Below are 27,765 nucleotides of genomic sequence, written 5' to 3' on the forward strand. Positions count from 1 at the left end.
GATTCATTCCATAAATGCTAAAGTTGTGATTTTCAGTGAATACTACACAGGTTTTGAAATATAAAAGACTTTTAATGTCTAATAATTCTGTGGCAATGAAATTTTTTTTGATCACCAGATTTCAATATTGAAAACTCAGTATACATTCTTTCTTGCATGAGTGGATTAAGAAACTTGGACGGCTAGAGGATCCAAGAAATGTAGGCACACCGGTAGCCCATGTGGGTATGGAAAAAAATGAATATTTTTATGAACGATTATTCTACAAGTGTGTATCCAAGCCGATCAATTCATAACACTTTCTCTGACGAGTAGTGAATTGCACATTCAAATGAACTGCCATCACAACTGCGGACTTCCTAAATCACAGGACGAATTGAAGAGCGTGGTAAATACTTGTAGTCTAATGGTGTCAGTCGCATGGAAGGTGTGCTGTTGCGTTTTACCGTCAGCTTTCACATTTGTCTTCTTGGAGCCGTGACTTGTTCCTCTGATTAAAGATCGCTTTTCTCCCCCTCGGGCAGCATGTTCACCCTGGTACATGTGCACGTTTCTAGTTTATAAAGTCATTTGAAACGTAATCGTACTTTTGAGATCTTACCTGCATGTTTTGTTAAACCTATATTCCTGCTCTTTATTCAGTATCTATAATGGACTCTTATTTCTGCCTTGTTGCTGTCCTAACTGCCCCTGAAAATCTAAACACCGAAACCTAACGTGTTCATTTCCAAAGCAAGCATGAGGATTGCGCTCAGTACTAACTGCATGACTGGATAGTTGGCTTTCATATTTATTTATAATTGATTATGTGTCTCTTTTGGCTTTTAGATGCTACTGAAAAATATCCTCACCTGAAGGTAAAAACTTTTATACTTTTATCTTGAATTTTTTTTTTTAATGAGGGTACTGGGAATTTAGCCTAGGACCTCATGCACTGCTAAGCAGGCACTCTGCCACTGAGCTAGACCCTCCCCCCTTGAATTACTACTACAGATTGTATCAAATGTACATTATTAATCGATTTGTTTCAAAAACCATTCAGCCTGCAGTTGGAGTGAAAGATTCTGTTCCTAAAAAAACAGGAGCAAAGAAGAATTTACAAAGATTCAAATCAGGTAAATTTTGCAATACAAATTTAACTCTGAAATGAAGTACAGTCTTCTTCTTCCTAATTCCTTTTACTTTTTCAAATTTAATTGAAAGATGACATAAGTAAGGCAGATGTTACGATCGGTATCCATGTTTGAAAAATATATATAAGCATAAGAAATAGATTTTTAAAATGTCAGCTTTGACTCGGATGTTTCTATTGATGTTGGGAGACACTAAAGTGCTCAGTTTGGAGTCCCTATACTTCTCGGTGATTCTGAGAGATTGCTTATTAGGTTCTAAGATTTTTCCAGTTTTAAAATGCTTAATTGAATTCTGACCTTTACGTAGGGTAAAGCTTCACTTGCTAACATGTCAGTTTTATTTCACTTTAATGATTTCATCGAGTGCTATCACATTGCTGATATTTATTTATTTCTGTACTTATTTATTAATGGAGGTCCTAGGGATTGAACCCAGAACCTTGTACATGCTAAGCATGTGCTCTACCACTGAGCTATTTCCCTAGCCCAAAGATCTTAAGCCAACTGGATGTTTTGATTAGGAGAGTGTGTGTGTGGTGTCTTTGATTATTAAAAATGATGGAAGTTATTAGTCCTACCTTAGTATTTGGTAGACATGATCTTTTCAAAAATAATCCTAAAAGTTTTGGGGTTTAGGATATTTTTTATACTATGAAAAATTATTGAGAATTCTGAAGAACTTTTAAGTGGGTTGTATCTATTGATGTTTAGTATATTAGAAAATGAAACTGAAAGATTTAAAAATCAAGCACAGAGAAACATTGCATTAGCCATTAGAGCTATAATGTTATCACATGTCATGTATCTGGAGACCTCCACTGCACACTTAACGGAGAATGAGAATGAAAATAGCGTTCAGTATTATTGTGAAATTAGTTTTGACCTCCTGGACTTCCTAGATGGAGGGAACTTGGGGCTTCAGGGCTTTTCGGGTGGCACGTGAGAACTGCTGTTTTAAACAGGGCTCATGGATGTGAAACCAGTGATATAATCAGAGCTGTAGTAATAAGTCATACAATATTTTTTCTGCTCCTATAGTTTTATCTTTTCTTTCCTTACCTGTAGAATTAATGTCGTATTTACAAAAGATTCTCAGTTATCTCCTATAGTAGTGACTACAAGCTATAAACTCAAAGTTTTTCTAATAAATAATGTTTATACAAAGATACTTTTAAGAGTTTGTCCTCTGCAGCAGAGGAGCAATGAGGATAGACATGTAAAGAAATAGTTTAGAGTTCAGCTGGTGAAGACACACTAGAAAAATCTGTGAAGTACCAAGGTAACTCCAAGGAAAGAGATCCCTGTGTCTCTGCAGAAAGAGAGCTGCAATCAAGGAGGACTTCACAGAGCAGGCTGAGTCTTCAAAGAGGAAAAGGCACTTGTCAGAACAATAGAGGGAAACGTTCAGATAAAGGAAAGATGAAAGCATAAAAAGTAACAGTAATTTTGGAAAGCATGAATAACATTGCTCTTGAAGCTTGGTATGTTGTTAAAAAGGTACTGTTAGGAGGTAGAGAAGGTGACTTTGTATATTTCTACTGTATTTTTAAATTTTGTTTTATTTCTTTGTTTTGTTCATGTCTGGTGAATCAATTTGTGAGTGAAACTTTGAGATATTTGTATGCCTTTAATCTGGTAACATCTAGTATTTCCCAAATAGTTTGTTGAAATTTTAAATAATTAGAAGTATTTCTTAAAGAAGTAAATATCCAGCTAAAGATTAAGCTTAATTTAAACTGTCAATTGATGAAATGTGTTTTACGTTTTTATAAAGATGATGCCTTTTATCTAGCTGTACTAAGTAGTGAATTTTAACTAAGCATATTCATTTTTCAGCAGACCTAGACTTAGAAAGCACATCTGAGGAAGAGCAAGAAAGACTTGATGGAAGTGAAAATAACCACTCACAGGTATGTAAAAATGTAAATTTAAATTTCTTGTTTAATACTGTTTTTTGTGCTTTGATAACACAGTTCAAAAGAAATTGCCTTTCAAACTAGACTTTTAGAGTCAATAAATAATTATTTAATATCTAGTTTTTAATAGCATTTTATCTAGTCACAAAACTTAAAGTATTGTTAGGATCTATAATAATTTATAGTTAAATTTTATCCTTGGAATTGAGGCAAAAAACCTTCCTGAATATTGATTTCCTGTAGTAAAAAAAAATTATAAAAGATAGAGTGGAAAAACAGAAAATCCTCCTTTGTTGTAGAAACGTTTACTTCAAAATCATTTAGAAACACTACTGATAAAGTTAGCCTTTTGACCGAAATCAGTTCTTTCGAGAAGTGTCTGTGTTTTTGCTCTCATAAAAAGATGGATATCGATCACCTCTGTACACTGAGCATATTTGATAACAATGTTGGAGACACTGTGAAATAGCATTATTTATTTGTAGGTCAAAGAGCAGATGAATTCTCTGGATGGCCTCGATGACTTACCTTGGTCACCGGGGACAGCTTCCAAGGATTGCGAGTCGCTTTCCCCTAATTATAAGAACACCCTGAGGCTAATCGAGCGACTTAGCCCGGAGAGTAAAGGTAGGACCCCCGTGTGACTACACAGCCTTTCTAAGTGTCTCGCGGTAACGTGTGCACACCTAGTGCCGCCCAGGGAGCGCGGCTCCGTTACAGTCCGCTGCGTTTCAGGATCCTGCACTGTGTTAAAGCAGAAGCAGACGTGTTGTGCGCTGCCAGCCAGGGGCTGTGGCCGTTCCCTCTCCCTGTGCTTTCTGTTGACTCTGCTGTTCCTACGCCTTCACCCAAGGTCAGGGTATCACTACTTCCCTCCTAGAACGCTGAAATCACCTCAGGACTTTCTTCTGCACCATTCCACCTCCTGGGACCTTGGTCTACACCGCAACCATGATTACTAGACAGTTTTTAAAATTCAGGTCTTTGTTACCTCCTTGCCTAAAATCCAGCTCCTGCCACTCGTAGCTCCATGGTTAAAGGCCACCGTCCTCTGGCTTCGTCTTGTTTCCTTTTATTACCCTTCTTTCCACGTGAATTTTAGAATCAGCTTGTCAATGTGAAAACAAAAAGTCTGCTAGTGTGCTGGAAATGAGATGTAGATTATGTTGAATCTGTAGATTAATTTGGGGAGAATTGACTTCTTAACAAAATGAAATTTTTAATCCCGAACAAAGTTTATTTCTCCATTTATATAGGTCTTCCTTGATTTTCTCAGCAATATTTTAGAGTTTTTAGTGTCTGGGTGTTTCCATCTTTTATGAGTTTACCTGTATTTCTTATTTTTCAGAGAGATTATAAGTAGTATATTTTTATTTATTTATTTTAAAATAATATATTTAAAATTTTAGTTTCTGATGATAGAAATACAGTTGATATCTGTATAGTGACTCTCTGCCCTCCAACCTGGCTGAACCCATTTGTTAGTTCTAGTAGTGTTTTTATGGATTCTCTCCGATTTTCTAAATAACCAGAGGTGGTCCAGCTTTTTCTTCTTTAAACTACTGTGTTACTAAGGATAGTTCACATTTAAGACTTGCAGCCAATAAATACATTCTCTGTCACAGCTAATCAGCTCTGTCACCGTTGCAACAAGAGTAGCCATAGACAATACACAAGTTAATGGACGTGGCTCTATTTCAGTAAATGTTTATTTACCAAAGCAAGCAACCCAGCCCACAGGTTGGAGTTAGCTGACTCGCACCATGTAGTCATATTCCCCGCTGATTAGCAGATAGTTTTACCTCTTCATTTCCCATCCAGATGCCTTTTGGTTCTTTATTTTGCCTGATTGCACTGGCTCCAGTACAGTGCTGATTAGAAGGAGTAAGAGAAGCCACTCCTGTCCGGTTCCTCACCTTCTGGGAAAAGCATTCCGTTTTTCACCGTTGCGTATGGTGCCAGCTGTTGGCTTAGCACGGATCTTTGTCATAGTGAAGACTTTCCCTTGGTTCCCAGTTTGCTGGAAGTTTTTATCAGGAATAGATGTTGAGGTTTGGCAAAAAGAGGTCTGCCTCTTTTTATCCACTGACACGATCATATGGTTTCTTTTGTAGTTTGTTAATATGATGAATAACATTGATTTTTACGTGTTAAAACAGCCCTGCATTCCTGGGATACACCCGACTTGGTCACGATGAATTATCCTGTATTGTTGGATTTAATTCGCTAATGTTTTGTTTAGAAATTTTACCTCCATTTTCACGACATTAGTTTTCTTTCTTGTAATATCTTTGGTTTTGGATTCAGGGTAATGTGAGTTTCATAGAATGAGGACATATTTCTTCCTCTTCATTTTTTGAGGAGAATTTGTGTAGAATTGGTATTAAATTTTCCTAAAATATTTGGAAGAATTCACCAGTGTAACCATTATGACTGGAATTTTCTTTGTCGTAAGGTCTTTAAATAGGACTTTTGTTTTGGTTTTGAAGATGTAGGGCTTTTTAGCTTATTTGTTCTTTCTTAAGTGAACTTTTGTAATTCCTCTCTTTCAAGGAATTTTACCCACTTCATCTGAATTGTCAAATTTATTTGCATAATGTTCATAATATTACTTTGTGATTCTTTTAACATCTGCAGAGCTTAGAAGAATGTCTTCCACGTTATAGATGCTCAATATCCATTTGTTCAATGTATGGATGAATGAATGTGAAAATGCACAGTCCTTTATACACAAAAATTATTCATATATTTTGTTTCTATTTTTGTTTTCTTCCTAATGCAGATTCTGATAGGTTATTGAAAATTCAGGATCCAGTTGATTCATTCCGATCAATAGAACTTAAAGAATCTGACTGCACACAACTTAGAGGAAAACTTAAAGAAATGGAAAAGAAGGTGAACTGGCTACACACAGAGCTGCTGAAAACAAGAGAAGCAAAATCACAGTTAAAACTTCAAAATATGGAGTGGGAACGAGATCTCCGCCATATGAGGTACTGAATTTCTTGATTTTAAAGAAATATTTGAACTCTTTATACTTACTTTAATACTGTAGGTATGTAGGAGAAGTCATAATTGCTAACTTCCCTTTTGGGATTTTACAGGGGAGAAAATTTCATTAATATTGTGGAATGTGAGACTCTTGGAAATAACACAGCAATATATATATATATATCTCCTCATTCTATATTTCTTTAAAAAAATTCTTTGATCTTTATCTCTCAAGTGTTCTCCAGAAAGTTTATATTACTTTACATTCTCACTTGCAGAATTATGAAATGACCATTTTTCTCAAGGCAGAAACTTTCAAAAAATTTATGCAGTTTGATTCTTAACCTATGAATGGGTGGACTGAAAAGTAAAGTGGAAAGTGATTACTGGTTAGTTTATTCAGCATCGCTCTCATACAGAGATAAGATTAGTTCAAAGGTGTATGCTGAAAGCGTGGATTACTCTTTATTTTTTAATTACTTACTATGGATCCTGCCTTGTACCATAAGGGATTTAAAAATGATTTACTAAATAAATAATATTCAACAAGGTAAGTTCAAAGTGTTGCAAAAGAAGAAACAAAGTGTAGGGCATCAGGGAGTAGAGTCCCCAGCCTCGCCTTGGATTATGCTAATTAGCGGGTCTGTGTTCTGGAAAAGGCACCTGTGGTTGTTACCTTCCCCTGGAGATCATGTAGGAGTCCCTGTAATACTTCAGGAAGTTGAAATTTTATCTCTCATGAACTTATAAACTTGTTTCTAAATAGCAACTTCTCTTTTAACTAGTAACTAATTTCTCTGTCCCAATGAAGGAGTAACTTATGACTATGTGGGGAAAAGAGGGTAATTTTCAATTCAAACCTTAGTGAATAATTGCAAAATTTCTTTCCTACACTATTGACCAGAGTTACTCTTGATTGAAACTCAGTAGCATTTTTGTCTTTTCATTGCTACTTTTCAAACGTGTGTGTGTGTGTGTGTGTGTGTGTGTGTGTGTGTGTGTGTGTATCTTTATGAAGAGATTGAAGTGAGGAATTTAAAATGTGAGACTTAGAAATGAAAAAAAAAAATTGAGAACATAGAAATTCCATTAGGGTAATAAATCAGCATGTGAAGAACCAGATAATAAAATGAACTTTTTATTTTCTAACAAAATAAATTTTAAGGTAAGCATATTTCACTGCAGATTCACATTAGAACAAGAAACAAAGAAGAAGAAAAATGCTTATACATTATATGAAAAACCTGAGGATGATTTAAAAAGAAAAGAGAAACAAGACAATGAGCAAGTTTTCCTGAAGCAACAGATTGAAAGCACTGCCCGAGCACTAGAATGCAAACCGAAGGGCGTAAGGAATAAACCAAATCAGGTAAATTAATCTTAACGTGAAAGTTTCATATCTCTAACACTGTTTCATCAATATTATTTATAATATTCTTTTGAATGAATCTATATTTTCATTTAAAACAAATAAAAGTTATCTCATCCTAGATATGAACTATGACATTTAGAGCTTAATTTACTAATTTCTTGGTGTTCTTGGCATCTAACAGATGCTCTGTGTCTTTTCTGAATGAAGGAATGGAAGTTAAATTGAGCTTAATCATTAACATAAGGTTTGACAGTTTTGGTCCGTTCAACAAAATAACAAGTCTAATTCAAATCCATGTGTTAATTTTGGCTTTTTGAAGTTAAAATCCAGGTTAAATCGCCTTGAGACTATGATGGAACTGGTTAAATGCCTTATAAAGAAATTTTCTTTCACTGGGATTTCAAAATTTGTAGATACTGACAGGCATATGCAGAATAGATGAGCCAGATTATACTGTATAGCACAGGGAAATATATGCAAGATCTTGTGGTAGCTCACAACAAAAAACAGTCACAATGAATATATATATGTTCATGTACAACTGAAAACTTGTGCTCTACACTGGAATTTGACACAACATTGTTAAATGACTATAACTCAATTTCAAAAGTGTTAAAAAAGTTTTTCTTTCACGATACTACATCCCTTGTGTTTTTGCTCTGTGATAAATTTAGCTGTCATGTATATTAGAATTTGAGTTATTTATATGCATTAAAGGTCCCTGTGCTTAAAAAGGCTACTTCTTTTTAACAGGTTTAAAAAAATTTTTAAAGATTCCCCTCCTAAGCTTTTTTTGACTTTTTTTCATGGTATAAAACCCAAAACCTAATGTAATATGTCTCCAGGTTTTAGAAGAGCGAAATGACGCTGAGAGACAACGTTCTCGAGTGCAGAATGCCAGAGTAATACAAGATGACATCCTGGCCCATCATCTTTCCCAACAAAAGGAGGCAGAAAAGGCTAATAAGGAAATGAATGCTGAGGTATTTTCTTTAGTCATCTTCAAACGTGTGTGTATGAATTTGTATACTTACATAGTTTAAAAACCAATACTGTAGGTACAGAAAGTATAGAGGGTTTTAAAAGCCTATATATGTAAATATATTTTCTGGAGGTTTCATTTCCGGTCCATTGGATAAAGCAATATTTTGAATTCAAGTCCACTTGCCGGCAACAGTGACGTAGTGACATTCACAATGGCCTCATCCAAGGAGAGGCTGTTAATATTGCCCATAGGAATCGATGAACTTTCCATTATCTCAAAACTGTTGCTCCTAACGGCAGGCATTCTAGTTTCTGGCAGTGATCTCACTCCTTTGATAGACGAATGGAGAGGTAACTTTATCATTTCCACTGATGGTAAGGAGGGAAAAGCGCAGCCAGTTCAGAAACCGTAGTTTGGGTGTCATTCTCCTACGTGTGATGAAAAGGAACGCTCTGCTCCATGTGGTATCCGATTTCAGTACAAGGAGATTTCGAATATAGTGATAGATATGCCGTACTCTGTACTGAGTGATAATTTATTGATCAGTATTTTATTTTTAATAAAGCGGTTCACTGTATTTCCCTGCTATTTCACATCCATTACTGTTATAAACACCATGAAGAAGAAATCAAAATTATTGCAGAAGCAAATAGTCTCCTGATTTTCTACGAAGAGCTCTGTAAATTTGACCTTGTTGACCTTTAGTGTGTTCACCATTAGGGAAGTAGAAGGCTTCTGTTGTGTTTATGTATTTATCGTAGAGAAGTAGCTTTGGTTTGGTGTAAGTGTCAGAGAGTCAGAAGCCCTGGGGGAAACCCTGCAGCTTGCTTGTGTTTTCAACCCTTTATTCCAGAATTGTCACAGCTAAATGAGTTAACTGATGTTTGTAGATGTGCTTAGAACAGTGCTTAGATTTATCATTTATCTGTAGATGTAATTCTTATAACTCGTTCTAAAAATGATAGGAAGGGAGAATATTTATGGAATATTCTCAGGAAAGAAGTTTTTAGGAAATCTAACCTGTCCCAATTTATACAGAGCTAAGGCTCTTACTTTGGGGGTAGCTGTAAAGGTAAGATATCAGATATAATTTTTAAGTGTAGTCAGATTTATTCATTTTTTTAAGCCTTTTGGGTTTGTTGTATTTCAGAGAAAGAAAGGCCTTTCCGATTCTGAGCTTCTTAAACATCCTTTTGTGGTTTCTTTTTTACTTTCATGGATTCACTGTCTTTCATTAAATTTTTGAACTTTGGGGATTTCTGGTTGTTTAAAGTTTGAGATTTGTATCCACCTTAAGTTTTTCCAGTTGGATACCCAGTTACTGCAAACTTTTTGTTGTATAAACTTAGAGATTAGTCTTTCACTTCAAAGGAAACTATGATATGTCAGTTTATTGCGTACAGTTCAAAGAGTAAGAGATGAGGGGTTTCACTTACAGGACACGATGGATTTTAAGCTGTCTGACCCGAAAGATAGCAGCGAGGTGCTTCCTCAGCAACTTCCTGAAGCTGAACGTCAATTCCGTGGCCCAGAAATTGAGCTCCGTCCCAGGAAAGATGCTCTTAGACCAACGACGTTGGTATTAGAATGCGTGCATAGAGACCGAGGCCAAGCCCAGCATTCAAACAAGGAAACTGAACCCTTGTCTCAGAGCAAACAAGGGGAAGTCAGCAAATACACTGGGAAGCAGGCGTTCTTGAAGGAGACAATATGCAAACTACAGAGTGAAAACACGTTGCTTCGACAGCGACTGGAAGTTGCTCAAAATGAAGGCAGAAGCGAAGAGACAATACTTAATGCCCCACAGCTGTTTCTGGATCACATGGGAAAACTTGAAGCCATGAGCAGACGAGTTCTGATGCTGGAGGAAGGAAACAAAGAGTTAATCGATGAATGCAGATGTTTAAAGCACAGACTGTGTCAGTATGAAACAGACAGAGCAGAAATGGAAGTAAGTACCCAGAAAGGGAACCAATTTTCAGACTTCCTCAAAGAAAATTCAAAGTAGTATCTGATGAAAGCTGAACTTTGAAACTAGTTGAATATGAGAAATGTGCGGTCTATAAATATATACACTGTAAAGCAGCCTAAAGGCATTTCTTGTATCCAGCAAACAAAAATTAGACCTGAGAGGTGCTTTACTTTGAGTAAAGATGCCGTGTCACCTGAAATTCTAAGAGATTATGCTATAAGTTGTTGACAGATACAGGCAGGTCTTAGTAATTTATACTGCCCAAATCATTTTAATCTTTCTGTCACCACATTTTAGTATCATGAAGCAGATAAATGAAATGCTCAGAACTAAAATGAGTATTTTGAAATTAAGATTCAGTTGTGTGAACAAATGAGTAAACAACAACAACAACAAAAAAGAGAGAGAGAGAGAGAGAGAGAGAGAGAGAGAGAAAGAGAGAAGATTCAATTGTGTGGATTACCTTGACAGTTAAATCCAGATTTCCCAGATGAACTGATGTGTAAATGGTGTATCTTGCAGTACTTTTCCTTCAGTACCTTTTCATACATTGTTCGTTGATATAACTTTATTTTTATTCATGTCAATTGGAATTAAATTTAGAAATACTTCCATCTCAAATCATGTATTGTTATGACCTCTCCACTCCTTAAAGACATCTACTTTTCATTCAGTCATAATTTGGGACAAATGTAAATTTTAGCAAAATTGTGTTTGACTTAGTCTCCCCTGTTCTATTTATAATTTACTTTGAACATTTTTTCAAATAATGTGCTCACAGTTCTCATTGCAAGGCTCAGTTACTGTCATTTGGATCTAAGTTTGTCCAGTACAGAGGAACTGGAGCGCTCTGTGATGTTCGAGTTTGGCACTGGGGTCCCATTTTCAGACTGAGGAGGAGCAGCCAGAGTCCTGAGTGGCAGGAAGGGAGTGAGTGGGAGGGGTGGGGGGAGCCGTAGGAGCTGCAGTCCAGGAGGCAGGGGAGGCCAGGTTGTCTCGGGTCCGCAAAGGCCATTGGAATAACCTCGTTTTTATTGTGAGATGGGAGTCTATTGGAAAGCTTTAAACACCAGATTGAATATGTGAAGAACTCTGAACTTAAGCCTCTAATGAGAAAGAGGGAGAATGTTCCACAGTGTGGAATTTACCACCACTCATCCCACCAACACACCCCTTTCTGTTTGAGACTTCACTGGGGAGAAAGCTTGGCCACTTCCTGGGAGGGGCAGGGAATGGCTGGTGGGGCTGCATCCATCGTCTAAGTTAACTTACTGTCGGTAAGGCAGGAGGGTCATGCTTTCTGTGTCTTTAATGGAACTCAGTAAACAGGAATGTGTGCCTATGAGGAAAAGAAGGCGAATTGATGTCTGTGGGGATAGTTCTCAATGTCCATTTGTTGGAGTTATATATTATTAATGTAACTTAATGATAAGGTGACTTAAAATTCAGTAACAGAGTTATCTCTTTAGGCCCATATCAGACAGCTTGAACAAGAACTGACTGACACCCGAAAGAGAGTGTCCATGTTGGAAGCGTCCCTGGAGGTGACAGCACATCATAAGACTAATTCAGAAAACAAGAGACGGGATGGAGAGAGGAAGTCACATCAAACTGCGAATCCAGTACGTATGAAATTCAGCACGTCGGCCGTGAGTGTGCAGCACAGAGTGTTGCAGGACACTAGCTTTTCAGGGACAGCTTTCTTTTGCATCTTCATTATAATTACACTTTTATTATCTTTATAATGCACTTGTTTCTTAAACTTTGACTTTCATTCTGCCATTCTTTATTTTTTTCTTATAATATTTACCCTTAGAGAAGTTGAGATTTATACCTCTTTCCTCACAGAAGTGAACTTTTTTTTCCCTATTAAACAGTATTTTTTAGTGATCTCTCACCACAATGAGGCAAGCTAGATCAAATCAGAGGATAATGTTTCATGGAATGTTCCAGAAAATTGTCATGTCTCATCTTCACTTTTGTGAATGGATATCGAATCTGTGTGTATTTATTTCATGGATTTCAGAATGCCTTGTGCAGAAAGGTCATTATACAAACCAGTTGAAGTTAGGCATTGCCTTCATTTTCTCTTCATTTTAGACATGTTGTCAATGCACGGAGAAATTCAGATCACATCTGCACACCCAAAATAGAGAATTAAGAAAATTGTCTAGATCCTGCCTTTGGATTTTTTTTTAAACTTTGTTCAAATATAATTCACATATTATAAGGGGATTGCATAACTCAAGTGGTAGAGTGCATGCTTAGCATACACAAGGTCCTGGGTTCGATCCCCTGTACCTCCTCTAAAAATAAATAAGTAAAACTTAATTACTTCCCTCCACCAAAAAAGAAAAAAATTCACGTATCATATAATTCGCCCATTTAGGATGCATAGTTAGTATCTCCTAGTATATTAAGAGATGTGCAGCTGTCACCACAATCAATTTTAGAACATTCCCATCACCCCAAAAAGAAAGCCTGCATCCCTTGGCCATCACCCCCAGCAATGCAGCCCCCCATCCCCTGGCAACCTCCAGTCTGATTTCTGTCTCTATAGATGTGCCTGCTCTGGGTGTTTCCCAGGAATGGAATCACATGCTGTGTGGTCCTTCATGATTAGCTTTTTTCATCTGACAAAACGTCTTCGAGGTTCATCCATGTTACAGTGCTTGTCAGTGTTTCTATTTCTGTTTATTGTTGAACAGTACTCGGTTGTGGGGCTAAACCATTTATCCATCCATCAGTTGATGGACCTTTGGGTTGCCTCTGCTTTTTGGCTATTGCTAATAATGCTGCTGTGAAAATTTCTGTCCAAGTTTGGATGTAAACATGTTTCCATTTCTTTGGGGAATATACTTAAGAATGGAAATGCTGTCATATGGGTCTTATGGTAACTCTGATTAACTTTTTGAGGACCTGCCATACTGTTTTCCAGAGTGGCTGCACCATCTAACATTTTTATCCAAATTGTATAATTCTCCCAATTTCTATGCATTCCTGTCCCTTCTGGCCACCAGCTCTCCTGGTATGTGTGAACTGGCATCTCATTGTGGCTTTGATTTGCATTTTCCTGATGACTAAGAATGTTGGGGATCTTTTCATGTGCTTATCCATTTGTGTATCTTTTTGAAGACCTGTCTGTTTAGGTTTTTGCCCATTTTCAAATTGGGTTGTCTTTTTATGATTGAATTGTCAGAGTTGTTTTTGTATCCTGGGTGCAAGTCTTTGATCAGATGTAAGATTTTCAAGTATTTCCTCCTATTCAGGAGCTTGCCTTCTTACCTTCTTTGTGGTGTCTTTTGAAGAGTAGAAGTTTTTAATATTGATGAAGTTCAGTTAATCTATTTCTGTCTTTTCCTTTCCTAAGAAACAAGTGCCAGATCCAGTCATGAAGACACACCCATGTGTTTTCTTCTAAGAATTGTGTAGTTTTAGTTTTTTCATTTTCAGTTAATTTTTTATATATTGTATGAGGTAGAGGTCGAATTTTGTTCTTTTGCATGTGGATATCCAGTTGTCCCAGTACCATTTGTTAAAAGACTATTATTGTCTCATTCAGTTATTTGACACTCGTATTGAAAATCAATTGACCGTAAATGTGAGGGTTTCTTTTAGATTCTCAGTGGTGATGCATTGATCTATGTCTGTCCTATGCCAGTACCAACGCAGATGTTATGAGAACCCTTTCCGAGTCTTCTTGCATATTTCCAGTTGTTTTACATAATAATAAAAAGTCAGTGTCACGGAATGTCTGTAACTCTACTTCTGTGGAGATTTGCTGCTTAGTGAAGGGGCCTGTGGCCAGCTTATGCCTTGCTGACTCTGTGACATGACAGAAAGTAGGCTTGCAAAGGTAAAGTCCATCCCTTCCCCCCCATTCAGACCTTTAGTTTCTCACCCAGTGCCTCCCACTTCACTCCAGTTTCCATCAAATCATGGTCACGGGATCTGCTGACTCAGTCTGCAATATACTTCATTATGTTGCATTCATTATAATTCATAGACTCATCCATAGATTTCAGTATCTAGAGGCAAAAGGTTAAGCCTGGAAAAGATTAAAGCAACCTTCCTCTTTGGAAACCTCTCTAATCCATCATCTTGCCGTTCACGATGAAGTCCTCTTTTGGCTTGGTTCTTGTGTGTAACACTGGTGCCGATCTTGTTCTTGGTGTACATCCTGCATCCTCAGCTCCCTGTGTCTACCTCCTTTTACTTAAAAGGAGAGGCGCCTAGCTGTATTCTACAGCTTAATGCATAATTAATGAAATAAATATTTCATCCCATCCAAGGAAAATTTTCCAAGAGTACAGCTGTTAAAAATTAGATAATATTCAATCAGTTTATCAGAAACAGATAACAGATTAGTAATTTGAATTTCAAAAGTTCAAAGCCAATCTCTGATATGGAGAAGCATTGTGCTACAACATGAAGCTGAGACAATCTTACCTTCTCTTACCAACAAGCTTTTAAGTAAGGTAAAGGAAAAATTGTATTTAATTTAAATACTGTGAAAGGACATTACATTTATGGTTCCATAATATTTTATTTTGTCTCTGAGGAAAGGAAAATGAAGAGTGAGTGCTAGATTAATACGTTCTCAAAGCTGCATGTCTCTTAGAATTTCAGTTAATTGAAATGAGGTAAAAAGGCTGATTTTGGTAAACTGACTCTTTGTATTTGTTTTTCAATTATTAGACTTCAAATCCTGTGTCTTCTTGCTCACCAGTCTTCCTTAACCTCAAAGTTGAGGGGAAACTGTGAAATACATGCCTGTTTGTAAGGAGCTGTAATGGGATGGAGCTCTAAAGTATCTTCCCTCTCGCTAGTTCTGAGGTCTTTCTTTCAGTTATCTGCTGCTTCTCATCAGCACTTTGTCATTAATAAGTTAATCTCAACGTTTGTTACATTCCAGTGTATAGGAGACCAATTTCTACTATATTCAAGTTACATTTCTTACTGTCTTTTTTCATCCACTTTTCTGCTTATCTGTTTTTGCCTAACAAACTCCCCAAAGTTCAGTGGCTTAAATAAGAATTTATTTTGTTCACAACCTGCACTTAGGAAAAGTGTGGCCAAGACAGCTGGCCTGTATTCCTCTCAGCTTCAGGTGGGGCAGCTCGAAGGTGGGGGGCTGGAATCATGTGAAGGTTCACCCATTGATGTCTGATGGTTGATGTGGGTGGTGGGCTGTGGCTTAGGTGGGGCGGGAAGGTGGACCCCCTCCGCTGGAACATGTAAGCTGTCTCTGTGGCCTGAGCTTGCCCACCTGAGACTGGGTTCTAGGGTTAAGAGCGAGGCAGAAGCTGAATTGCCTTTTCAAACCGAGCCCTGCAGTTCACTTGGTGTGACTTTCACTGTTTTCTGTTCATTAGGAGCAAGTCACTGAAGGTTGGCCCATATTCTACCTTTTTTATGGAATTTAATTTTGAAAATTTATGGAGACACTCAAAAACCAGCATAATCTACTCACTAGCCACAACGTTTTCTTACTGCTTCCACACGAGAAATCCACTTATCCCCACTCAGTCCCCAAGCAGGCCTCGGTCGCTGTGGTGTTAGGCTCAGGCTCCAGTGTAGGGCCTTACTTTCCCATCTTCCCCAGGTCCAGGTGGGGCTCAGGTTCCTGGGCGTGGTGGTTCTGGAGTACAGCCCTTGGGAACACTCCCCTCAGTGCTGAGGCTTGAGGATAAGGAGACACGGGTTATTTGCCACCACACACCGGACATTCTTTTGAACTGCTAAGGACTCCCTCACTCACAGCTGGAAGGTGGGAGGCACACTGGCTCGTAGCAGTTCTGAAGTGCAGCCCGATGCTGCCGGCTCTTTGATTAGGACTTAGTCATAACCCTGGGAGGGGTTCTCCTTCGCCGCCCTCTCTGAGCTCTTGGTTCTGTCCCTTTCATGAGCAGTGACCTGCGTTTGCAGCTGAGTGGTTCTCTGAAGCCAGCTTCCTCCTCGTAGACCTTCTAAGGAAAACCCAAAGGCCTCTTCCCATTTTGCACTGTCTTGTCTCTTTCAGTCCAAGCTAGCAAGCAGTAGTTTTGCTACCACAGTTCTCTTTAAAACTTTGAGTTTCCTGTGAATTTTATTGGGGTTCCTGCCATTGGAAAAGCTATTTTCATGTCTTTTTGAGATAAACTCTTCACCTTGGGCTTCCTGTGAAGCTGTTGTGGGACCGTGCCTTTGAAATTCTTATGCTTTTAAGATCTTTAAAGGAATCTGAGGCAGCACGTTAAACCTTTCCAAGGTCTTAACAAAGTCTTGGCTTCATCTTTAGACTGTTTTCCTGGCAGCACCCTAGATTTGATCTTCGCCCGGAAGCCATTTCTCTGCTTACCCATTATGTGACAATTGGGCATGTGGAGATGCTTTAAATGGGATAGAGATATTTGAACCCAGTGAGTCCTGGTTCCTTTCTATTTAATAATCTTTTTGCTTGTTTTAGCTTATCCCTCTCATCAATTTTACTTTCAGCTGTTCGGTAGCAAGAGTCCCGTTCCCTCCGGTTTCAGTGTCATTTTCTTCCCTGGCCTAGAATCCTTCACTCTCAGCCCTTCAAGGGCCCTCAGGCTTCCACTAACAGTCTCGTGGACACTTTGGGCTTTCACTCTTACTCTTCTCTACATCTGTTCAGGTTTCACCTACCTCCAGGTGCAAAGGCATCCCCACAGTTTGGGTTCTTTTCTAATGGTTGTGCCCCATTTTTATTATCAATATGTGTGCCAGTGATTTATTGCTAATAATTTATATAATAAACTGCCTCAAAACCTGGTGACTCCAAACAGCATTTGCTTGGTTCCCAAATCTGTGTTTAGACAAGGCTCAGTGGAGCCAGCTCATTTCTTCTCCACTTGGCATGAAGCGGGCACTAGAATAATCTAAAGGCTTGTTCATGCACATGTCTGGAAGTTGGAGCTGGCTTTGGTTGAGGACATTCCCTGGGGTCATCAGCTGGGACAGCTGTGTGTACAAAGACTCAGTAGGTGGCCTGGGCTTCACAACGTGGTGGCTGGGTTCTAAGGGTGAGCATCCCTATGGAGTGAAAGTCAGAGGCCATTTAGCCTTAGAAACCACACAGCGGTGCCCCTGCATTCTGTCCCCTGGAAACCAGTTAACTGAGGCCGGTACATACTTCAGGGGAGGGAATTTCGCAGGGGAAGTGCCAAGGAATTTGTAGAGATGTTTTACAACCACCACCTCCGCCTGCCTTGTGTCAGCAAATAATCCTTCTATCTGAAGGAAAGCAGTTCTTCCCAAGTCAGTGTCACTGAAATTCCAGCAAGTTTTTTTGTTTGTTTTTGTTAAGTATGTTCTCTTGTTTTGTGGAGAGCCACAAAGGATTACAAGAATTAAGGCTTTTTTGTGTGTTTAGAAAAATGTATCGGTCATCTTACTAAACCACTACACTAGGAGATGGATTTCTCCTTAACTCTGTGAATCATTCATTGCTCCTTGGCATGCAATTCAAACTAGCATAAAATATTTGTAGTTCAGAGAAAGGCTTATGGCCTTAGAATCCATATTTGTAAGATGTATTAATTGCAGTCTTTTTTTTCAAAGTCTTGTTTTGGGAGGCATTTATTAATTCAGCCCTAAGTAACTCAATATGATCTCCCTAAACTTTAAAAATCATGAAGAGTTGAGACTTGGGGAAGGAAGGGCTAAGAGACTTTCTACTAAGAGGTGACTTGTAGTCATTTTATGTAGGAAAGACATGAAACAACTACAGAAAATAAGATTGTAAAATCAAGTACAAATGTATAACAAAGATGATGAAAATAAACAGTATATTTTTGTGACTCTTGGTGGTTTGAACTTGTTTTCTTGATTTTCTGAGTAATTTGAGTTTCTCCATTCCACAAGGTAGATATGCCACTTTATTGTAACTGAATTTATTTCAACCTTTGATGCTGGGTTAGAGTTAGGCTGTTCTCAGTCTGCTAACCTCATTACCAAACAATTTTATCTTTTTCATGCAGAATGCTGATCTGCCAGCAAAAGAGGAGTCTACATCTTCAGTAGTTCTCCATCTGAGTGCAGAAACTCAGCTGCTTCTAAAGGAGTTGTTACCTGTGAAAGAGATGCAAAGGAAATGTGAAGCACTAGAGGAGGAGAAGAAGAAGTTGGAGGAAGAAGCAGTAAATCTGAGGCGTCACCTCGAAATGAACCCAGTGGAACGCAGCCAAGTGGAGCATTACAAGCGGGAGCCTGGAGAGCAAGCAAGACGGGATGCAGTAGAAGCACTGAAAGAACTCAGGCAGGCTGTGCAGCACAGACAGGAAACTGAAGAGAAAGCAAGACATGATGTAGTAGAGAAACTAAAAGAAATCAGCCAGTTTTTACAGGTGAGACACTGATCTGTAACGTGCTCTAACTCACTTTGCTGAGAATGATAGTTCTGATGTGTACATTTTATGTGTTTCCTCTACTTCCCATATAGCAGTTGGTTTTGTAGATTTCTGGAAGGAAGGCTGCATTTGTTACTCCCTTTAAATAATTCAGTTTCCATCATCACTATCACTAAATGGATCTTTCAGAACAATTCTCACTAGAGAATCATTTTTAAGACCAATTGGTGTAAGTGAAGACTACTAGGAGGAGAAGAATATATTGTGATGTAAATACTGTGCCACACTCGGGGATTGCTCTTAAGTTGTATTGTTCAACTTTTAAAATTTTAAATTGATCCTTTTATTCTTTGAACTATCACATTACATGAGTACTAATATAAGAGTGATTCAACTTTAATTTTGTAATTCAGATTTAATTCACTTGACATTGATGATAAGTAGTTTAACATTCAGCTTTTTTCTCACACTTAAAATTGCTCTCTGAGTCATTGACTCAAAACTAAAGGGAACAAATAGACTGTAATTACTCAGGTTATAATTATTTTTAAAGTTGTATCCTTTTAATTTGCTTTAGGCACAAGCAGGATTTCAAGAAAACGTGTTGAAAGAGTATAAGCGTGCTTCAGTTAGTCAAACGGAACCCAGAGTTAAAGATCTGGAGCCTGAACTTAAAAGTGATTGTAATGAAAACAGATTGGAAAAATACAAACAACTCTACCTGCAAGAGCTAGAAAATAGAAAGTCTTTGGCAAGTGAACTTACCTCGTAAGTCAAAACGTAGAATTATAGAAAATAACTCAGGTCATTAATTTGCCTCTAAGGCATAATTCTTACTGAGCCAGGTTCATGAGGTGAGCAGCAAGTGAAAACTAACTAGATAGTGTAATTTGGGGAAATGATGTTAGCAAATGAACTCCCCTTTAAAATGTCAGTCCAGGGCACTTTGCATCTCCCTGCCTTTTGTTGCTTTTACACGACTTTATTTTTTATATTTGCATATATTTAACCTGATCTAGTCTTTAAGCTAGGGGTTTTGCAAACTTTGCAATTTAGACAGCCATATTATCACAAATTTCTAGCTGGAATTCCCATAAATAGAAATGTTAATGAGTTTAAAATTGACTGTGTTTTGGAAGAGCACAATGTAAACCCAAGGGGCCCCATGCTGGTGTTTGGTGAATTTACGTTCTTGATTGTGATATTTGGTGTCACCGCTCGTGGGCACCCTGAGACGAAGTACTGTACCCTTCTAAGTTTGTCTCCGCTACATAAAGGCATGCTTGGGGAATAGGGGGAACTTCACATAGGGGTGAAGGGCAGCATAGTGGTTCACAAAGTGGCTAAGAAGAATGTGGTGGCCTGCCCGAGGGGGTGTGTGGGGGACAGAAAGGGCGGGTCCCACCTCCGGTGCCTGAGTAGCAGTGTTACAAGCTACAGGTCTCCCCGCTATCCAAAAGTAGAGCGTTCCTATGAAAGTTGTCGATGTAAAGCAAAGAGGCAGTTACCTTAGGACACATCTTGCTGGTGGATGCATGAAATAAATATGCATAAAGCACAGGCGCTCACGGACACAGTCCTAAGCCGTGGCGGCGTGATGCCGGGACACTGAGTGTGGTTCTGCGGAAGGAGCTCGGTGGGGCCCCTCTCGCTGCTCGGGGCGCTCGTTGCCCCTCTGATGGCTCGGGCTAAAACAAACACCCAGCGCTATTCTGGCTTTTTGCTTTTTTCCCATAAAAGTGAAAATCCGCTTGAGAGTTTGTTTGATTATGGAAAACAGGTGCTGATGTAGGCCTCTGGTAAAAGCGAAGTAACAAAGTGAGCTTTGGGAAATTGGGGGACACTTGAAATTGCCCCTGGCGCTGTCGGAGTTCTTTCCCACCATCGACTGTGCCGCCTGGTGCCCCCCAGAGGTGGTGGCTCTAAACTGTTGCTCAGTGCCGCATGCTTCCTTTCTCCCAGGTAATGAGTGAAATGTGTATATAAGGGGGGTGAAAGCAAATGCTTGAAAATGGCTTTGAGGAATGGTTTATCTTTTATTTCTAAACTGGTTTACTGAGGGTGAGTATGTCTAGATGCAGCCGGTGCAGAAGGCAGTGGGGGTCCTCTGTGGGGGCGTCTCCATCTCTGACTGTCCCCACTTTGAAGTACTTGTTAGTTACGCGCCCCCCCCCAGGCACGTACGTCCTTCTTTAGGACAGTTTTAAACTGTAATTGTTTACAGTAGGTCTTCGCTGATGTATTTTTGGTGTTAAAACGCAGTTTAATGGGACAATCTGTTTACTATTATAGCAACTGTAAAAATACACATCACTTAGGAAGAAAATGAATGAAATCTGTGTTTTGCGATCCTCGCAGGGTTAATGAGAGGCTGGCCGAGGTGAGCACTAAGCTTCTGCTGGAGAGACAGCACAAGAGCTCTTTCCCTGGCTTTGTTCCTGCAAGGCCTGTTGGCGCACCGCCTTCTGCTGCAGGTACTAGAGTGGAGGCCAAAAGGAGTCCTACTCGAAGAAGGCGCTTCAGGACTTTTTCCGACCCTTCAACTAACTTGAGCGTTCCCTTGTTCCGGGTTAGTTATATTATCTTTTTTTCCTTGGGTTTCAGATTTCTGATACAATTCTTGTTTTTAATTTGATGAAATTCTGAGTTGTTTCTTTGACTTATGCACACTAAGTAGAAGCCATAGTTAATTGTGCTAATAAAGAAAGGAGACAAATTTTATAATTTTTTAAAGTCCCTGGACTTGTAGTTTTCAAGAGATACCTGTCATTAACTTTATTCAATAGATGCAACTAAACTGACAAATGTTAAATTTCTTAAAAAGCTCCGTTTTAAATTCTATTTTAGAAGTTAAGTATTAGTGCCAAATAACTAGAAATACACTTTCCATCGATTGGCTTAGTTTCTGATTGATTTCGTTTTGGCATTGGTTGATAGTAATTTTCAAGTTTTGCTGCAGCCCAGTTTTTCTACCCCTAAGCATAAGTAAATGATTGGCATTGAGCTACTTAACCACATGCGGATGCTTTTTAGTTAAAGTAATCCAAGATTAATTCTTTTTATGAATTCAATAAACTTGTAACACTAAACATTTTAAGTTCCATTTTTAAGTTTAAAATTTTTATCATTTTCTTCTGTAAGAGTACATCCTTAATTGCTATTTTACTTCTAGCATTGTTATTTTTATTGTTATAAAATGTGTTACTGAGCAGTTGTAGAACATTTCTAAATATGTAGTCAGGGAAAGCAAATACTTCAATTTTTAACAAGAAGTTCACTTATGTCTCTGTCTTGCCCTCACCTGCAGGAATGCCGAGGTGGCAACGATAGGGAGTGTTTAAATTACAACCAGTTTTCATTGTGTATCGTTGTTAAAATAGCCATTTAAAGCGGTACGCGTTGGTTTATGGTTTGATGGTGTTTTCATGATCTTCTTGATGCAGAGAAGGGTAACACGAGCCCTTGTTATGTGAGGTCTCAACCCATTTGTTCTCACTTGGCTTCGTGTCATAATAAATCAAAGAAGAAAAAAGCTCAGGTTTCGTAGACAGTGTTGTGGGTAAATTGAGTCTAAGTGCTTCAGAGTCATGAAACCAGACTGCGTGGTGTTAAAAAAAAAAAATGCCTGGCTAACACTTCCGCCAGTGGCTAAGCATGATGCAAACTCGAAATGTTTTCATTAGTTGTCACCAAAAAATCGACAGTGTGTCACTTTGCAGGATGATGGTGGAAGAGTGTGAGTGCAAAAGCAATGCAAGAGAAAGCTCCTGAGGACAGTTTTCTCCTTTAATGTTTTTGGGGAAAGAGGTGTCTATGTTTTAGTACTTCTAGATACACTGGAAAATGATTTATTTTAACCTCAGTGTTGTAGTTCCGAGGTACACGTAGTTCTGTGGGGCCGTGGGGCCGAATCATGCTAGGTTTAGCAGGGAGGTTAACAAACCCCACTCTGTCCGGGTGCAGAGACACGTCTCCCTCAGCACTGCCGGGCGCCTCACAGGAGTTACTGTACAGTTACTGCTTACAGATTTCTTAGTCAGACTTAGAGAAAGAAGGTGACTTGTGGAATTGCTAGGGATGCAATTATTTCTGCTGGGAAAACATAAAGTAATGCTATGAAAGGTGTGAACATACTGTTTAAAATGACAGGAAGGGATGGGTTTTTGCATGGGGCTTAACAAAACAACAGACTTCCACAGCTTTTCAGCTATGGTTCTAGAAAGCAAAATGTTAAAAATGGCATTGGGGTTGAATTTAACATTCTCCTTTATGTGGAAGGTTTTAACATTTTGGACTGTTCCTACTGTGAAGTTCCAGCTTACTCAGCATTTTTTTCTAACTTGACAGAAGTGTTGCTCTAAGTCTGTGACTTCAGTCGTGCTGGTTGTCAAAGCAAGTTTTTTCCAGTTTGTAACACTTGGGTTTATTGCCTGTCTTACCACTGAATGAAGTATAGCCTTGTCACGTGACATCGTTGTAGCGGTGACAGATGGACCCCGCATCTGTTTTGCTGATTTTTACCCTCAGATTTCACATTCTAGTTTATTTCTGGGGTGTTTTGTCTTACATGTCAGAAGCAATTTTACAATTTTACTCAATTGTGTTATTTAATTATATTACTATAAAATACAAAAAGTTAAAATTATCCTGAGCAGATACATCACTGTTAGATTTTCTTCCACATAGAATTTTTTTCTGAGAACTGAAAACTTAAAAATGGATTCCAGACAGTATTATAACAGACAAAATTTCTCTGTTTTAAAGATTATTTTGTGTTCAAGAGTGTTTTAGTATTGGTATGCCTAACGTGAAGCATGGCCACAATAGTTAATAAATGTCCTTCAGATCTATTTTAAATAGGAAGACTAAATGTTACACTCATTGATTTTGGACTTTTGGTGTATTACTGACACTTTCAAACATTTTCTAATGATTTATTTAAGTAACTTAAATTTCTCAAATGTCCATTCCGTTTAGCAGCCCTTTTTCTAAAAGGGATTATAGCAGTGCACCAGAGCTAAAACGACTAACATTCCTAAGACTTTAACTTTTGACATGACACAGCACTGCGTCTCAGCAGAATCTGGTCACGTTTCTTTTAAAAGTAGGCTTCCAAGGCAGGGCACATCCACTGTGAATTTTAATTCTAATCAAACTATCACAGTAGTTAAGCTCACTTGTCATAAGGCAGAGGCAGAGTTCAGTAACCTTGTTTCTGCTATCAGCTCTCTGCCCTGTGGACTCCCTCCTGCCCTCATTTCATTTTGTCTGAATGGACAAATGAGGAAGCGTGCTATCTTTTGAAAGACAATCACTCAACTTCTTCCAGTTCTTTTTCTTTCATTCACTTTTTTCTCTGTACTTAATTTTTTAGCTCCTTGATCAACAAATACTTTCTCATTTCCTTTCTCTGCAGCAAAATACATGCATTTAATAGTTACAAACTGACAAGTGTCATTTCCTTCATACATTAACCTATTTACAACAGGATAATGAATCAAAGCAGTTAAATGACTTGATTTTATTTCATTTCTGGAATTGTACTTATGTTTATAACATTTAAAATAAGAATGGTACCAAATTTTAACTGCAAAGTATCAATAATCTGAGAACATATTCACTTTGGAAATGAACGTGTGTGTATACGTGTGTGGCAAGTGTGTTTTTATCAAATTGATCTCGGAAAGAGAGGGCAGCATTATCTTTCAGCCTGTGACCTCAGTTTTGACCTCAATCCTGCCGTGTCCCCAGTGGGACCTTCCATTTCTATGGGACATAGTCTGCAAACTGCCAGTTAGGAGAGAATGCTCCTAATTAAAAACCATTAGAATTAAAACTTGCTGATACCTTGTCTTCCTGTGTATAATTTTCTCACCTTTCTGTGTTTTTGTTAAATGGAAAAGTTTAAGTAAAGCTGCAGGTTCCTTCTCCTTATTAATGTTGGACTTCAGACCACTTCCACCATCTGGACATGGGGGTCCTCACCTAGAAATAAACATAAAGGTCCCAGAAGTACCTATTTAGGAAAATAGCTTTGCAGAGGAAAAGATAGTAATCTTACATTCAGCACATGTGAAAGTGTGATCTACATTTTGCATAGTGCTTATTAACGGTTATATGAATTTATTTTAGTAAAGTCTTCTCCCTTCATCTGTTAGGCGTTTTTCACTTCACAGGACCCACCTGGCACTGTTGTCACGTTGTTGATGGCAAAAGGCCTCTGTAGAATGCTCTTGTCAGACACTGTTATGGAAAACAGTCTCTGAAAATACTGGCAAATGGTAGCCCCAAATTTTGTCTTTGTACCTAACATTTACAAAGGCCTCGGCTCTCGTGTCGCTGTTACCACCGCAGTGTTTATTATGTCTGGTGGACTAGTTTAGACCCTGTTTAGTGAGCGGGTGACTTTTATAAGAAAGGTTTTTAAAAGAACACTCTAGGTGGGGACATTTGTAGTTTGAAAGTCCCCACACATTTCATAATTAAATACGTAACTAATTAAGTCAAGTTTCAAAAAGTTGGCCCTAATTTCTAGAATGGAAACAAAGTTACATTTAAAGAATTACGTATTGTTTTCCGTATTTCTAACTCTAGGAAGTTGTGAATCAGAATCCAACTTTTCAAACTGTCGCTGGTCTCTCCTTTTCTTTTCTTCAAGCAGATTTTTTGATATAAATATTTTAGTGATATACAGAGAGCAAAATACATTTGCTTAACTTGTTTGCCAGTAGAATTTTCACTTGACATTATAACAGAACACTTTTCTCCATTTTATGCATCTGCAATTCTGTGCTAAAAAGATTAGCAAGAACAGACCTTAAAATTAAAAGTGCAGGAATGGAAATCTCATTTTAAGGAAAAATCCATTAACGTTAAAAAAAAAAAAACTAAACTTTTATAAAGGGCAGTTTTTCTGAGAACTGCAGAGTAATGCATTCAGTGTAGAACATGACTTGAATTGTTTAAACTCTTTGTGCTAATGAGATCGGGCATCGCCCTCTGAGATTTTGTGTATCTGACAGGGCAGTGTTTATTGTACCTTCCATCAGGGGAATCTAAATAGCCTTACATATATATGTTCTGTATTATCTAAAATCATAGTAAGTAGGAATTTATTTGATTTTAGTACTGTGATTATTTTTTCTATTTAAGCAATCCTCAAGTTAGGTCAAGTCCCTGAAATTATTTATTTAAAGGCCACATTTCATAAGCTAGCTGTCATTCCTATGATAGTGTTTCTTGTTTAACTTACACATTAAAAATAATATTTGACTTATTTCAGATGCGGAAGTAGTTGGAGAATAATACAGATAGAGAATTAAAACAAGGTATGTTGCCAACATTTCTGAATTAAATTTAGACATTGGTTTCCAAAATACACTGTAAACAGTAAATGGCACCTCTTTCTATTGTTTGAATAACAGATACTATGTTAAATTTTTTTCTTACACATATGTAATGAAAAATGTGAAAGCATAATTTCATTCATAATGATAAGTGTACTTATTCCTCATTTATTCATCATGATCCATAGCTTTAAAAAAAATCTCAGGAAGTCTGTGTTCTCTCTCTATTTCTGGCTGTGCCCTTCCTCTCCCGCTGTCCCCGTGGGCCTGTCACCTGCACACGGACCTGTTCTCAGAAAGCATGGAGGTCATCAGCTTCTCGAGTTTGGTAGTGACTGAGGCCAAAATCCCAGACTCAAGCAATCACAGTTCATGTACCTGTCCCCTGGTGGATGACAATTAATTTCCTGTCATTCACTTTGTCAGGGGTTAACATTTTGCCCTCAGGAAAAATTCCAAATTCCTTAGCTTGGAAGAAAAACACCCACATCGATCTGGCTCTTGCCAAAGGCTTCAGCCGTATCTCTTTACTCCCCTGTTCTGCCCCTGTGCTCCAGCGGCTGGTCCGACTGCGTCCGGCTCAGTGGGCGCCCCTTCTGCCTCTGCTCTGTGTGTTTGCTTCTTGCCTCTCCCTCCCACACTTTCTCCTCCTCCTTCGTGTATCTGCTTACACGTCATGGCCACCAAAGAGGGGACACTATTGACACAAAGCTGGACGTCCCTTCTGGGTGTTCCAACTGTGCCCTCTTTTATACCTGTCATGGCATTTATGTCTCTGTACCGAAATTGCCGGTTTATCTAGTTTTCCAGTTTACGGTACATGATTTTTCAGGGTGGGCTCTGTCATCTTCATCTTGTGATTCCAGTGCTTGTCATAGTGACTTAGTACATGGTTGCCGAGTAAATGAATGAAGAATGAGAAAACCGGGGGCTCTGATCCTTAGCCACAGGAGCAGTTAATTCAACATGCAGCCCTGGGCAAAGTCTAGAGTAGTAATCTTGTATTTTGTGTTGTAATCGTATGTAGGTATTTTTCGTTCTTCTTAAAACTTAGAAGAGTCTCAGCTTTTCTTAAAAAATAAACTGACATTTAGTTACCTATGAAGTATTTTAAGTAAAGAATCTAATTCTTTCATTTTCTTTCTAGCTGCTACTGAACTCGGATCTAAGTCCTAGAGACTCTCTCACAGCCTTGATGGACGAATCAAGTCTAAGTCCAGATCTGGCTTCGAAAGCACGTGAAGAATATGTGGAGATTTTGAAGAATAATTATATGATGTGCAAGATAAATAGTAAACATTTACCTGCTGGGCTGTTTGCTTAACATTTTATTTACTTTCCATTATGTAAGATACTGACCCTGTTTATTAAGGGAAAATACTCTTGCATTCTATGGGCATGATTAAAATTGATGTAGTATTTTAAATCACGTTTCTCTGCATCTCATTGACTTTTAAGCAGATTTTGGGAATAAAACCCAGCACTCTGGAGTATTATATACTCAAACTGAGCCCAGATGCCAGCTGTTTAAACAGCACCCAGCCACCCACCAAACTTGTCGATATTGAGCCGTGTTGATTGATAGTTTTTTGAATTTTCCAGCGTTAATCAATGTCTATAGACCTAAAGATTTAGACGGACAGGGCTTGGATCTGCTGTGGCTGTTGCAGTGTTCTGATGGATCACAACAATCGTTACA

At 38.3% G+C, this 27,765-nt stretch overlaps 1 protein-coding gene across 3 annotated transcripts; it reads left to right on the forward strand.

The window, feature by feature from the left end:
* The first annotated feature begins 211 nt into the window (after positions 1 to 211).
* Positions 212 to 27,492, forward strand: LOC141578869 (ankyrin repeat domain-containing protein 26-like). Of its 3 annotated transcripts, none has more exons than XM_074372505.1 (15): positions 212 to 388; positions 829 to 857; positions 1,043 to 1,115; positions 2,970 to 3,043; positions 3,535 to 3,676; positions 5,832 to 6,042; positions 7,226 to 7,409; positions 8,258 to 8,395; positions 9,836 to 10,348; positions 11,839 to 11,991; positions 18,352 to 18,717; positions 19,298 to 19,488; positions 21,079 to 21,289; positions 26,003 to 26,048; positions 27,214 to 27,492. In XM_074372505.1, the coding sequence occupies exons 5-14, from the start codon at positions 3,547 to 3,549 to the stop codon at positions 26,012 to 26,014; spliced, it is 2,109 nt and encodes a 702-aa protein (XP_074228606.1). In that variant the 5' UTR covers positions 212 to 388; positions 829 to 857; positions 1,043 to 1,115; positions 2,970 to 3,043; positions 3,535 to 3,546; the 3' UTR covers positions 26,015 to 26,048; positions 27,214 to 27,492. The 3 variants fall into 3 exon arrangements, with proteins under 3 accessions (XP_074228606.1, XP_074228607.1, XP_074228610.1); XM_074372506.1 differs by having other exon boundaries at positions 2,973 to 3,043; XM_074372509.1 differs by lacking the exons at positions 19,298 to 19,488; positions 26,003 to 26,048; positions 27,214 to 27,492 and having other exon boundaries at positions 21,079 to 21,214.
* The last annotated feature ends 273 nt before the right edge of the window (positions 27,493 to 27,765 follow it).

Source organism: Camelus bactrianus, chromosome 1 (assembly GCF_048773025.1).
Source record: "Camelus bactrianus isolate YW-2024 breed Bactrian camel chromosome 1, ASM4877302v1, whole genome shotgun sequence".
Classification (NCBI taxonomy): Eukaryota; Metazoa; Chordata; class Mammalia; order Artiodactyla; family Camelidae; genus Camelus; species Camelus bactrianus.